This window comes from Saccostrea echinata, unplaced genomic scaffold (genome assembly GCF_033153115.1).
Source record: "Saccostrea echinata isolate AGI-Se365-2 ecotype Australia unplaced genomic scaffold, CSIRO_AGI_Sech_v1 ptg000012l, whole genome shotgun sequence".
NCBI lineage: Eukaryota > Metazoa > Mollusca > Bivalvia > Ostreida > Ostreidae > Saccostrea > Saccostrea echinata.
The window spans coordinates 2,801,386-2,816,592 of NW_026889761.1; the positions used below are offsets into that span (position 1 = coordinate 2,801,386).

General features: G+C 31.7%; 1 protein-coding gene and 1 long non-coding RNA gene across 3 annotated transcripts in view; both read left to right on the plus strand.

The window, feature by feature from the left end:
* The first annotated feature begins 357 nt into the window (after window positions 1-357).
* Window positions 358-15,207, plus strand: part of LOC133185187 (fibrinogen-like protein 1) — a 37,664-nt gene continuing 22,814 nt past the window's right edge. The window contains exons 1-5 of one of the 2 annotated variants that reach the window (XM_061320278.1): window positions 358-1,188; window positions 4,860-4,996; window positions 5,200-5,296; window positions 7,208-7,372; window positions 8,566-8,899. In XM_061320278.1, the coding sequence (XP_061176262.1) occupies window positions 558-1,188; window positions 4,860-4,996; window positions 5,200-5,296; window positions 7,208-7,372; window positions 8,566-8,810 (1,275 nt within the window). In that variant the 5' untranslated portion in view covers window positions 358-557 and the 3' untranslated portion in view covers window positions 8,811-8,899. Of the gene's footprint in view, window positions 1,189-4,859; window positions 4,997-5,199; window positions 5,297-7,207; window positions 7,373-8,565; window positions 8,900-15,207 lie in introns of those variants that run through there. The other variant, XM_061320277.1, reaches the window with a different exon arrangement.
* LOC133185793 (uncharacterized) lies at window positions 12,358-14,808 on the plus strand. Its single transcript, XR_009720950.1, has 5 exons — window positions 12,358-12,408; window positions 12,500-12,608; window positions 12,904-12,997; window positions 13,193-13,267; window positions 14,792-14,808. It is a non-coding gene; the product is annotated as an uncharacterized LOC133185793 (long non-coding RNA).

Sequence of the window (15,207 nt, forward strand, 5' to 3'; positions counted from 1 at the left end):
GGAGTATTGAATTTTTTCAGTTACATTTCCGGGAAAGAAAAAATTGTTAGAAGTATTTTGTTGCTTAGAACTATCTAGTACTGTCGGGTTAAGCGTCCAATGTTGTGAAAAATTTTCCCAATAGCCAAATTTCAAGTATCAGGTTATCTTCTCAGCTAAAAACATCAATTTATCTATTACTCATTAAGTACATGGATAAAAGTAATTATATGCCGGATAAGGTTTTCATTTTGGACAAAGAGTACACTGTTTATTTGAGAGCAAGTCAAGTATCAAGTCATCAGTGCTTCATGAGTTTACTGGATTACGAACACCCATTGTTGGCCATCATATAACAACCCCCTTAAACATAAGAAGTTACTTTACGGCAAAGATGGGCCTTCTACAAGTACAGTGTTTTTTTTTTCTCTGTGTTCATGTTTGGAACATTTGGTGATTTATCTTTAATTGAAAACAAAGCTTCTGATTAAAGTGGTCAGTTACCTAGTACCGTATCGGGTAAAGCGTCTAACGTCTTACGTGACATTCTGAATCAGGAAAGCCTGGTCCGCTTCTCTATGGTACAAAAGATACAAAGTCTAGTGATGGATGCTATAGACAACAAAAAAGATGGACAAGTTATAAGGGAAAAGCTTAGTGAAGTGACAAAGGAATTACAGGATTTGGAGACTAAAAACCAAATTATGGAGGAAGAAAATATCAAACTTAAAGAGGAATTAAAGGTGATGTACGGGACACTGAATAACAATAGAAACTTTACAAAGGAAGAAATTAAATATCTTGACCAGATGATTGAAAACAAAACTTTAGCTCTTCAAAATCAGAATCATAAATTAGCCTTGAAAAATGCAGATTTTGAAAAACAGCTTGATATGTTAAATAAGACAACAAAGAAGATGGAAAGTGACTTGAGAAAAGATATACAGACATTAAAGATGAAGGACCAGAGAACAATGGAGAAAATAAAAGCACTAAATGAATCGCAAATAGTTTCCGATCCCCAAATTAAGGTTTTCAAATATCAAATGAATGAAATGAATGTAACATTACAGAAATGCAGTGTAAACAGTCTTTTTGAACGTGTTAAAAAGACAGAGTACGAGTTAGAAAACTTCCCCGTCTCTGTAAATGATACTCTACACACTGTTTGTAGGGATCTCAATGAATCCGACTGGATCTTGTCAAAAGGTATAATATGACATTCTATTTCAGTTTAAACTATTAAACAGAATTTTAAAGAGAAAGATTGGAACAAGCCTTTAAGCAGAGAGTTATTTACTTTAAAGTTAAAAATTAACGCCATTTTTTGAGACTGAACATTTAAAGATATATTGTATATAACTTTTTTTTTCCGCGAGAACTATTTTGGTGTAATTACTTGCAAATATTTACTCGGGAAAATAAAAGATTATGTTCAACAAAAAGTAAAATTAATGACAAGTGCTTTCAACGTGACAGCAAACCTGGTTTTCTTTGTGTGAACAGAACTGGTATTTCTCACATCAATAGACAATTTCTTTTCATTTGCAAGAATTATTTCCTTTTGTCGTGAAATACACATTTTTTTCACAATATCCTTTGTAATTTATCTGTAAAAATTTAAATATTCAAATGTCTTTTGACAATTTCATACCATACATTTATTCGCAAAGTATGGGACAACAGAAAAACATAATGAACATACACATAAAGATTTTTTTTATCAGATACAGCCCAATAAAGTTGGTAATGTTATAGAGAGAAAACAGTACCTTATGCAGATTGACCTTAGATTGACCCAAAAGGGAAATAACTTTTGTAAATGTGAACATCGTCTATATAAATACTTTCTATTCTGAACAAATGTAGGAGTTGACATGCAAACAAAATCAATGTACCCTATTAGGATAGTTTGTATAGATATGACTATGTTCAAAAAATGGAATTTTCCCCATAAATGATCAAAATTCAAAATCTAAGTATTAAGCACACTCTGATATATGTACAATTGATCTGAAAAATAAAGACAAATCTTGAAAACTGTAGAAGAAGTTATCTTGACAAATGATGTACTCTATATGCATTATTTTGCAAAAAAAAAACAAAAAAAAAAAAAACAATGATTAAGTTCAACAGCTGGTATTTTTCTCATAAATTATCAAATTCAAGTAATTTGCACATCTCTGATATAATTACAATTTATCCGCAAATGCAAATGGTAGGAATAGTAATCGGGACAAATCATGTGCCCTTTTGGCAGCCGCCCGCCCGCAATTTTCACCGTTTCAATAACCGGATTTTTCTCTTATTGAAAACTACGCGAAACTAACCCATCAAAAAATGTCGGATATATAGATTGCATATGTGTCGGATTAGATAATTGGTTAATTTTATGATCCTCTATTTTTATGCTTCTAAATTCTTTGTTTTGTTGAGATTTTATTACGATATAAAACCAAGTACGAACAATTTCTTAAACGAGGCAAGCTATTGACAAACAAATTGATGAAACAAGGATATCAACAGTCTTGATTAATTTTGTAAGGTCAATGGTCGATACAATGACTTTGTTTGCAAATACGATCTATCATTAAGTCGAATGCTGACTGACGTTTTCTCATAGTAATTGTTATGCCATTATTTACACATGGAACTGTTTACGGATTTTTCCTTTGCCCGACAATGACAAGGAGCACACGGTGAGTGTGACCGGTGGAAAGGGAATGCTTACTCTTCCTTGGCATCTGATCCCACCTCTGATGTTTTTTAGAGGTCCATGTTTGCTCTGCTCCTGATTTGTGTCGTTACAATGGACTTTTGAACTTGATTACCGTTCGGTATCTCCATATTTCATTGAAAAGGTCATTTTATCGACCATAGAATTTACAAAATGTAGACTTTAAACGAGACTGTTGATATCTTTGTTTCATTATCTTATTTGTCAATAGCTTTCCTTGATTCAGAAATTCTTCATACATAGAGCATGCTCTTTAGTATCCAATCAAATGGGAAGCATTTACTCCATATGCAGGTGATAATATTTTTGAGCAACTATATTGCAATATGAACATTTTCGGATCAATCGGGAGAGAACTTTTCTTTTTTATAGATATTATGGACATTTTACAGGATGAGTTTTCCATGTGAATCATTTTTTTCAGTACGTAATATATCGAAACAATTCAAGCGAAATTAAATTCATTCTCAATGTTCGATGTACAATCCCATTTGGAGGCGAGCTAAAAGTAAGCCATATGACGTAAATTGGAATTAGTTTTATAAGAATCGATTTTGGTTCCATAAATTAAGATAAAAAAGCAATATTTTCATTTCCAACTGTTTTCTCTGTAATAACTCTGAGAAAGTAGAGTTTGTTTTTTTTTTTCTCGATAATTACCACTGATTGTAAATTTCGCCATGTGAAAAGTGGAGTGCTTAAAATACATGACAATCAGTGAGAATCCATCCTTCTTCCATAATGTAAACATGGACGCAGAAATCGAAATCGTCCAAAGCACACCGCCTTCATCATCTAATAAACGTGGAAATACGACCGATGTTGTAAACAAAAAATACATCAAACGGTTTTCTCAAAAATTCTCGCCCCATAATCACTTTACAGTTCGAAATACCGAATAATTAGATACTTTGAAAACTGCATTAAAAATGCACAGTTTGCCCAAATAATGGTAGATACTATTAATGCTTATATGAGGCTGCATTCATCATAAATTATGTAAAGCATACCATACACTGTATCTCATTTTCGAACCATATACGATTATATTCGGTTTTCATTATGTCTGTCGTTAGAGGGAGGACACTACGGAAATTAACATGGAATGCCTTGTGTGTTTTATTTCTATCAGAAAGCATTTGCTTTATATTTGCATTTTTATTTCATGAATAGATGTAAAGTTAGCAAAACCTATAGTTTGTAGAAAAAAAATATTGATAATCATGAAGATGGCTTGTGTTAATGTTGAATGCTTAAAATATTTGCTCTGATTAAGCGTGTTTGAGTTAGCTTGCGGTGTTCCGTTGCTAGCAACCCTACGAAATGAATATACGCCGTTAGTTTCTATTTGAATATTTTCGATGATGATGCTGAACAGTTCTGTAATATCATATGAGTTTTATTAATTATAAAATATGGCGAAATAAAACAGTAGCCCAAGCAGTCACACGCAAAAGAAAAGGCGAGTAAAATTTTCTATGTTGAAAAGGAGGTCTCAGCATTAAATTGCCTATCCATTTCTTCAACGTGAAAATTACACTTGAAATTCTTTTTTTTAATTATTTATTTTTTTTTAACTATAAAAATTACATCAATAAACCAATGTATAAAGGTTTTTTTTCTTTGCCTTCACAATTGATACCAGTATGTTTATATGTACATGCTTTGAGAAGGTATTTTGAGAAGTGAATCACTTATCCGGACGATTTATTCATCCGGACGATTTCATTCCGGACGAAGATGTCTGGATTGAAAAGGCGCTACTGTATATGCATTACATGCGAAGCAAATTTTCCCACGTGTCCAACTGTCGTTAATGACCCGGCATACCCAACAAGCTACACTGTAATTCCTTAAGTAATATTAACCAGATCAAAAAAATTCCATTTTGTCAATTCTTGTTCAATCGTATCCAGTTGCGTACAGTGGCTTAAGTGGACAGAATGTGGACTCTATGAGAGTTTGGTTTTCACAATACTTATTTCCGAAACGGAAAGGGATAGGATAGCAGACGAAAATTCCTATTTACGTCTTCTCCCTATAATGACAGTCAAACCATAATTACTTGAGTATATTCTGATGAACACTGAAGTGTACAAGTGTCCTAAACATTTATGTGTCAATTTATTGATCTTTTATACAGTGCTTTCGAAGGACTGTTGGGACATTTTACAGAAATACCCAAGTTTAATGGGAAGGAACGGAGTATATAGAATATCCATAGCCTCTGAGGTCAAGGCTGTTTACTGCGACATGAGTACTGATGGCGGAGGCTGGACGGTGAGTATAAAGTGAAGAAAATAATCTACTCCGTGTTTTTTAAGAAATTAAAAGAAAACATTGATCTTAAAAGAATTTTTCTTTTACAAAATACAGAATCTGTATGTGTTTGTCAAGATCTTTTGAATGAGCACTGAACAAGTCTTGAATTACTCGTTTTTTATTAATTTAAAACGAATTAAAAATCAATTGATGTGTTAAAGGCAATACAAAGACGGAAGGACAATTCTACAGATTTTTACCGAACTTGGCGAGATTACAAACAAGGATTTGGTGATCCATCTAAGAACTACTGGATTGGTAACATTGACTTCTTTCTGTGTAACAAATAACCTAATTTTCTACATGTTAACTGAGTATATTATTTACTTTAGCATCATTTTCTTTATATCCAGAGGCTTTTCTGGGTATTAAAATATCATCTATCTTAGAAAGCAAACAAAAAAGATGCTCAATATGCACCCATTTTTTATTTCTTGTTACTTCCTATTATACACAGGTCAGAATAAAGCAATCTCGCTTGAATTTTAGATAAACTATCACTTCGTTCTTGAAAAGTGTACAAGACAAAACCATTTGAAAGAAATATTTAAAACATTTTTGCTTCTAAATAACTGAATAGGTTGCATAAATACTCAACTAATTTGGTGTCCACTTGCAAACATTCGCTTCATAAGATACATGTAATCTTGAAGTTTGCACGAGATTTTAGATCAATCATTTCGTAGATCCAGTTTTTGCTTACTTCGACCGAGGGCTCATGTAAATATTTCTGGTACATTTTCTTGTGTTATACAATTTTAATCTCAGGAAAATAAATAAAATAATATTATTTACAACAGATATAAAAAAAAAAATAAAGAAATACAGGAAACAGAAAACAATCGAACCTAGAACTCTTTTCAGAATTTCTTAAATGGCATTTATATTTTTTTTTACCAACCTTGGCAAAAAATCTTTAAAATGTTTATCAATAACAAATAGCAGAATAGATCAAACAATAGTATAATCCATGGATAATAATCATAAAAATAATTTTATTTTTTAGTAAACTATAGTTAACTATCGTATTTTTGTTAGGGTTAGTTCACAGTAGTTGCACAAAGAAATAGTTTTAAAACCTCTTTAAAAATGTCCAAACAGCTCTATTTTTCGGGAATCGTGTCCTATAAAAATTGCAATATGAGAAAATGTCACACATGAATATATTTTCTTTGAAATACTTCTCCTTAAAAAACAAGATATGTTTTTGAAACACCGATACCTCTGTATGGCAGTTCATGGCAAAGGTGAAAGATTTTCAAAAGTAAGTTAATCGGTAAGGTCATCTTGTTATGCACATGTAATGTATGAAAGTCCTAGCACTGACTGTTCAATGTTATAACCAAAGTTAATGTTAAAGTTTTTTAAGTAGTTAAAACACAAAGGTCAGGGCCATAAAGGTAAAAAGCATATGCATATCAATAGAAAGGTCTAGTCAAAAGGAATATACATGTGAAAGATGAAAACTTTTGCTCCAACCGAAGTTATGACCAAGGTTAAAGTTAAAGTTATTTCGGACTAACAGACAGACGAACAAGCAACAAACTGTTTACCCCCAAATCTCCCATTACATCAATAATTACACAACAAAGCTATTTTCTTAAAAGCTTTAACATTCTTTTTTTTTCTGATCGTATGTTGATTTATTAAAGCTCAATGCTTCTGCAAGAAACATATTTGTTAATAATGCTGCATTGAAAGACAGTTTAATTTTCAGCATAATGGTTTTAATATTTGAATTCTTTATATTTCTGACTCTTTTGTACTTACATGAATTCTAAATGTGTTTTCGAAATAATCAAAACAAAAATTCTCGATGGCGATTTTTTGATCAAATAAATATTTATCTATTAAAATACGAATTTTATTGATAGCTTTCTAATTGTAATGTCAGCAATGCTAATCATTTGCTAATAATGCTAGTTATGCTTGTATCAGTAAAAGGTCCCTTTCCTGTAGTGATCTTTCATGAATCTTGAACTTCACTCGTATTTCTTAATTGTGCATCATGTGAGGAATCTTGTATTATTCAACTGTTCTTGTTAACACCCGACAACTCCATTTTAATCACATTTTGGCCAACAAAGTGTGTTATGTATTACATTGATAAAATAAGTATTCGAAAGATTATTTACCATCAAGTAAAATGCTTGTTTTACCTTTTTCAAGGAAATGACGCCATCTATGAGTTGACAAAGAACAAGGACCAGGAACTCCGGGTTGAGCTACAAAGTTTTGATGGCGCTGAAGCATACGCTCATTATTCCACATTTTATGTCGGAGATAAGTACAATAAATACGTACTCACTGTATCGGGGTATTCAGGAACCGCAGGTAGGTCGACTCATAACACTGATACATAGTGTTCAGTCATCACAACGGATTTGAATATCTGTTATTTAATTTTGCTTATAAAACCCATTGACTGGATAGAAAAAAAAAGTTTATTTAGTGCAACGTGTGTTGCTTACGTCACAATTTGACTTACATCAAAACGTTTGTATGATGTCACATTTTTTTTTTAATTTAGATTGTCCATTGTATATATACATAGATATAAATGTTGTCACATTTTAATTTTGCATTTTATGAAGACATTTTTAAAAAGATATTGACTTAAAATGTACACTTTCAAATGATAGAAAAATTATACTCTAAGGAATAAATAAAATAGCTACGCAAGTTATGTTAGGTCTTGTAAAATCTGGATTGCAACTTTTTTTTTTTTTTTTTTTTTTTTTTTTTTTTTTTTTTGGCTTTTTGAAAAAAATGTCTTTAAAGCGTAAACTGTCCCAACCAAGGTTATACAGTATAACTTCAATAGATATTTAATTCATCCCTAAAATTTTCGTGTTGCAAAACTTATAACCCAATCATCATCATGGACTTATTATCATTAATTTTAGAAACATAAAGCAAAAAGACAATTTAAAAGGAAATAAGGATGTGGGATGTGTGATAATGTCCAGAATTAACTTATATACATAGAAATTTATGCCATTTAGGCACAGGTACTTGTGGACAGGACCCCCCCCCCCCCTGAAAATACCCCCCGGGTCAAAAAATATTTTTATGTCTTTTTTTCATAAATTATTCTTCTAGTACATATTTACAATGTATTCCATAAGAAAAATCCAAAAAATAACGCAGAATTAACGTTTTACTAAAAAATCATACCCTTGGATTTTTCTTATGGAATACATTGTAAATATGTACTAGAAGAATAATTTATGAAAAAAAGACATAAAAATATTTTTTGACCCGGGGGGGGGGGGGGTCCTGTCCACAAGTACCTGTGCATTTAGGTACATAGACAGTGCATATTATATTTCAAATTGCTTTGATACAAGCTTTGTCTTAGGATGCATTTTGAAAATGTATGTTGTAAAAATAATCTATTACACATTTATTTGTTATTAATACATTAATCATATACACCGTTTTCTTAAGTCACGGTGGCGGTTACGATGTAATGATTATTGTTTCATTGAATTATAGATTATAATATTATCAATTCTCTGTCCTAGGGGATAGTTTGGCTTATCACAGTGGATATAAATTCAGCACCACGGATCAGGACAATGACGGGAGTAGTCGTCACTGTGCTGCATCATATCACGGAGCCTGGTGGTACAAATCCTGTCACGACTCAAACCTTAACGGACAGTACACACAGTCTGCTCTGACTGGTGGCAAATACCCGGTATGGCAAGGCTGGAAAGGACGTGAAGCGCTACAAACGACTTTGCTGATGATCAGACACCAAAACTAAAGAGTTTTAAAATACATATTCAGTCCTGACAAGAATGATGATTAATAAATTAAATACTGTTCTCTTATCAAATAAATAGTATAAACAACTTTATGCCGTATACTCATTACAGTACTGTCAGTACTCAAATCTTAATGGACAGCATACACAGTCTGCTTTAATTTGTCTGTTGAACAATACCCGGTATGATATCACTGGAACGAAAGCAAGAAGCGTAACAAAAGACACTAAAACTAGAGATCATTTATTATCAGACCTGACATGTTATTAAAAATTTGATATTTAATTTTTGTCAAATAGCAACTTTATGTTGTTTAGTTATTTCAGTTGTCTCCCGTAAATCACATACAATATACGGCATTTGCTTCTTAACCACAGTTATCTGGTGCCGTCTTCAAACTCTCTCTCTCTCTCTCTCTCTCTCTCTCGATGCAGTTGTGACTTCATTGTTCAAAGTATTAAAACTCTCTGAGAAAAATCATAAATAACACTGTTATTAAAAAAAGAGAACGGTTTTATATTGATTTTAACTAAAGACTGTTTTTATTACGTTCCATAAATTCTTAAATTTCATTTCAAGAGCTGAAATCGTTCTTGACATAAATACACTTTACAGAAATTTTGCTTTGTCTGAAGATAAAACACTCTTGCTTGAGGTGTTATCGTTCTTTGTAACTATATGCATAAAAATGACCAGGTAAAATAAAAATAAAGCAGTTCTATTTAATTTGTAGAAAATTAAATTATACAATTAGATACATTGACCGAAATCGATTTAAAAACAAATAAATAAATACACTTAATCAGCAATTTCAATCATAAGGAAACTCTTTTTTTCCCCGGATGAATTCATTAAAAACTTCAATTTATTCTTTTTGCACTACATTTCATAAATATATACTTCTGAACGCAAATAAATATGGAGAAGCTTGTTCTGTGCGAGTGTGAAAAACGAACTGCACTAATAGCAGATCCTGTTGCGTTTATTGCGATATGAACGCAGCTGGTGAGTGCAGGTTCATAATGGGAGAAAACAGAGAATATTATATCATGACATGGTGTATAAGTCAAAGGTCATTTGGTTACAATAATTATTAATAGTGGTCATTGAACTTAAGACTGCTCCAATCAAATGGAAACTTCATTTCATCATGTTCAAACCTCCAAAGTTATGCAAGTAATATAGAAGGAATGATATTTTTTGTTTCATAAAATCACAGCTAGGTTTTATTTATTTATATTCTTTTTTTTTTGTTTTTTTTTTTTTTTTTGTTTTTTGTTTTTTTTTTTTGTTTTTTGTTTTTTGTTAATTTATCCAACTTTTTTATATACAACGTCATATATGACACAGCTAATTGTGCCACGTACGTGTAACGTATGGTAGCACATACCATATGTTACACATATGTGAAACATACGTAACACATACGTGTATTCCAACCGCACGTTACACGTACGTGGTACAACGTATGGATAACATGCGTTTGACAACATATGTTTCACATAACATACGTGAAACGTGCGGTTGGAATACACGTATTTGTTACGTACATGTAACATATGGTATGTGCTACCACACGTTACACGTACGTTTATAAACGCACGGTTTACATGTGTATTGTAAACCACACGTTAAACATACGTTGATGAACGCGTGGTTTACATATGTATTGTCAACCATACGTTCCACATACGTTAATAAACGCATGCTTTATATGTGTATTATAAACCATACATTACACATATTTCACACACATGGTTTACATTTATTATCAACCACACATTACACATACTTTAATATATGCATGGTTTACATGTATATAAACCACACATTACATGTATGTTAATGACAAGTATGCGTATTATCAGCTACCTTACAGGTATGTTAATAAAAATTGTTTTACATGTGAGTGAAAAGCTAGCCATTTTTGAGAAGGCTGTATATTTTCTATATTAATGGTACTTTTACATACATGTATAATAAATGTAAGTCAACTATAATTAAATTTAATCCTTTTCATTTTTTTAATTTCAATTTCGTTTAATTAATTAGTAGAACAATTATTTCATTTTAGTCAATAAGTGAAAAAAATCCCTAAAAGTTTTATTGTAGCAGGGACTATAAATAGTTTTCATATGACATATTTTCTCTCCAAGTTATTTCCCTTGGCCCCCATTTTGGTGGTCAACCTGGTAATTTTTCCTCTTTGTCTTACCAAATTCAAGAGGTTGTACCAGAAATATTTGGGGGGAAATCTTTATGGAATAAAAATTATGAAATGAAAGAGGCTTTAAGAAATGTATATTTTTCAGAAAACCAATGTTTCCTACGCCACAATGGCCAGTATAAAAAATTAAAATAATGAAGGAATATGAGCATGTTGACCCCAATATGGTGGCCAACGGGATATAACTCTTAATAATTTGGGCCTACTGAAAACTATCTATAATATATTCTTAAATTGGTGACATTTTCAAATACAGGAACTTTTAGTACAAAAGTACTCAGACCAAATACTTTTTTTTACTTAAAAGTTCAAAGTGAATTTGGAGAACTAATCAAGATAATGTTTAACAATCAATAACCTGTAAATGTGTAATTCATGAAACAGAATATTCCGACCAACTTGGTCTAAGTATAAAATCCCTCTTAAAAACGGGACTCTAGATCGTAAGTTGCATGGGTTTTAATCATTATACTGTAATATGTTTTAAAGATTCAACTTTTTTTTTCAAAAATAATATCATATCATGATCTATGATTAAAACCCAATCACCTCTGAAAGTTCACAGGTGTGTGCGTTGTTGACTTGTTGAGCGTGTTTTGCGTCTTTAATGTTCCAATTTATTTCACGTTGTTTACCTTACGTCCACTTGCATGTCTGACATGGAGTAATCAGTTCGCATTGGTGTATAGTTTACTCTCAGAGCAGTAAAACATAGTCTACAGTACACCAATCTCGTAATGTGTATATCGGATATCGGTAGAGGAACATAAAATTCAACTTGATCATAATCAGGATAGATATAATCATTCCGAATTCAGGAGCAAAAGGTGAATTAAAAAAAAAAGAAAAGAAAATCACGATAATTTCACAACAAAATTCAAATGGAATTCACCTAAATAGATATTAGATAATTATAAAGTAGGTAGTGTCCGTATAACACTAAAATATGTAAAATATACGTTCCGGAATTTTTACCTCCAATTATTATTTACGTTACGGGTGAAGTCACTGTGCGAATTTTTACATGAATGTTTTGAATTGCGTTCTAAAAATAGAGCACAATAATATATATTTAATGCATTAATTAGTTTATCTCTGTCCATATTATACTGTTTATACTATTTGCATAATGATTATGTATAACTTCAAGTTGTAAAAGTAGTTGACTTCACTGATTTGTACACTTGCATGTATGTATGTACTTTAGTATATGTTTTAGTAATCTGAAAACACACTGTATTTTTCATTTTGTTTGTAACATGGTTGTATGCCAACATGTTTGGTGAATCAATAAATTGAATTGAATTGAATTGAATTGGTAAGAAGTCTGACGTCTGCAAGACAGTGTCTGGAGTTAGGCTAGGATGACGGTGAGGAATACATAACATCAACAGTTATTTAATTACTTTATATTTCAGACTGTGTTGCATGTAAACTAACGGGTGTGTTTCTTTATTTTAGTGTATAACGTAATGTAAACTAAGTAAGAAAATATTGACGCAGTCAGCTGTCTTGGTCAGCACCCCAGCCCAGGTGTGAATCAACACTGGCACATTATATCAAAATTCAGGTGAGGTTTAAAACATACTGTTATAAAAAATATTTATTGTAATTGATTTTTTTTTTTTAGCCTACCAATAAGATGCAAATAAAACCCTTGATGGAAAAAGTTCCACCCACCCAATGACCCAATGTATTTCTCTACAAAACATGTAGAGGAAATATAAATTACCTTTTAGGGCAATTAGGGTGTAACACTTATTTTTCAGATGTCTTTTTCATACAGTCCTTACGAATATAATTAATGTATTTTAATGAGATTGTGATTTTTTTTTTTTTTTTGTGATTTTAAATGTACACTCCAGGATGATAGCTGAAGCTCTGACATCTCCTATGTAAACACCTAAATGCCAAGTCTGGACTTCAAAAACAGATTCTGAAAGTTTAATCAGCAATATGGTAATACTCTTTAAAAAAAATCAGATTTTCTGATCCCATTGCTTTTAGACTTGCAATTACATATATCATGTAATGATGTGCATTACATTTCAATCACAAAAGGAGAAAATGTTAAATGTTATCAGTAAAATAATTAATTTTTTATCTTGTTTGTTTTGCTTTACAAGTCTGAAATGCAATTTTTTTTACCTCAAGGACAAAAAGTATAGACTTTGAACAGACACAAAAACATATAGGTCCATGGCAAGCTATGAAAGATTTATGCTGAGGGTAAGTTCTGTTATTAGATCTATTATATAGAATTTAATTGTCAGACATATGGTTATGTCTAAAATTTTACTGTTGTATTTATATCTGTGATAAGCAATATTTGCTCAAGTGAGCTTTTCTGATCACATTTTGTCTGTAGTCTGTCTGTCTAGCTGTCCGTCTGTCTGTAAACTTTTCACATTTTTGACCTCTTCTCCAGAACCAGTGGCCTTATTTCAACCAAACTTGCCACAAACCATCTTTGGGTAAAAGGGATTAAAGTTTGTTCAATTAAAGGGCCACACCCTCATTAAAGGGGAGATAATTAAGAAATAGTGAAAATTTATTGGGATGTTTTAAAAATCTTCTTCTCAAGAACCACTTGGCCAAGAAAAGTTGAAATTTATAGGAAACTTTGTATGTCAAAGTGTAAATTCAAATTTGTTTAAATCACGGGGGGGGGGGGGGGGTAGGTTGGGGCCACATTAGGGGATCAAAGTTTTACATAGGAATATATAAGAAAAAATCTTTAAAAATCTTCTTCTCAAGAACAGCAAAGCCTTGACCCCCAGGGGTAGGGAGGGGCCACAATGGGGTATCAATATTTTACATATGAATACATAGGGAAAAACTTTAAAAATTCTTCTTCTCAAGAATAGCAAAGCCATGAATAATCATTTTGAAATGGAAGCATCCTCAGGTTTTGTAGATTCAAGTTTGTTGAAATCATGATCCCCTTGGGATAGGGTTGGACAATAATGGGGGATCAAAGATTTACATAATATATAGGAAAAAATCTTCTCAAGAACAGAAAAGTCCTGGTTAGTCATGTTTATATGAAAGCATCATCAGGTAGTGTAGATTCAATTTTGTTCAAATCATGAACACCGGGGTAGGGAGGGGCCACAATTGGGGATCGAGTTTTTATCGCATAAATTAATAAAGCATCTGTGGTTGAATGGAACCAAAAATAGTGAATTTTATGGTCCCTGCTCCCCCTGGGGCCTAAGGAATGGAGCTAAAACTATCAAAATTCATGCAAAATTAAAGCAATTTCTTTAAACCTGGACATCAAGCAAACTGTTAGCATGATTGTAATGAGCATTGAGTCTTCTATTAAAATTATGAAATTCATTGCCCCAGGGTAGTTTAAGTGATTCAGGTGTTAGGACGGGGCTTCATTGATCATATAGTATTATTATGTATCGAATCATTGAAAATCTATATAATGCTCCTCCTGAGCTTAAAGCAAACAAACAAAGTTCATAACTATGATGAACAAGTTTTATTTTCTGAGTTCACTCACAATACTTCAATTTTAAATTTGTCAAGTAGAGATCGAATTATAAGGTAGATACTTGAGGATTGTGAAAAGTCTAGTTTAAACGACCAAGGTTATTAATACTAAAAAAAACGGTAGTTATTCAATTCTATATTTTAGTTCTATAGGGAATCAAACAGGAGTTATGTGTGGAAAATAATATTGATCAAAAAATAGTGTTTTTCCTTATGCAAATTCATTTAATATTTTCTTTTTCTTTACAGATAAAAGAATTGCAGAAGAATAGATTAATGTTTAAAAAATTCAACATTAAATTTGGCTTAGATTTGAATATGTCTTTTGTTGTGATTGCCTTAAGAGCAATAAGGATCAGGAAATTTGAGGTGAAGGATATCCAGATATGTACCTTCAAAATGTGGATCATTCAACAGATGAAAAGAAAATAAGCCTTTGAAGAAAATTATGTTAAATGCATGAATTGAATCATTTTTGTTTCACCTTTGTTAACAGTATGTGACAAAAAATGTTCAATGCATGGTACTTATACATTTATCATATGAGCAGTTCATTTAACAAACGTGTTAAACGCATGTTTCTCAAAACATGCATTACACACATGTTGCACGTACGTTATTCATACGTGAACCGTATGAATAACGTACGTGTGCAACGTGTGTGT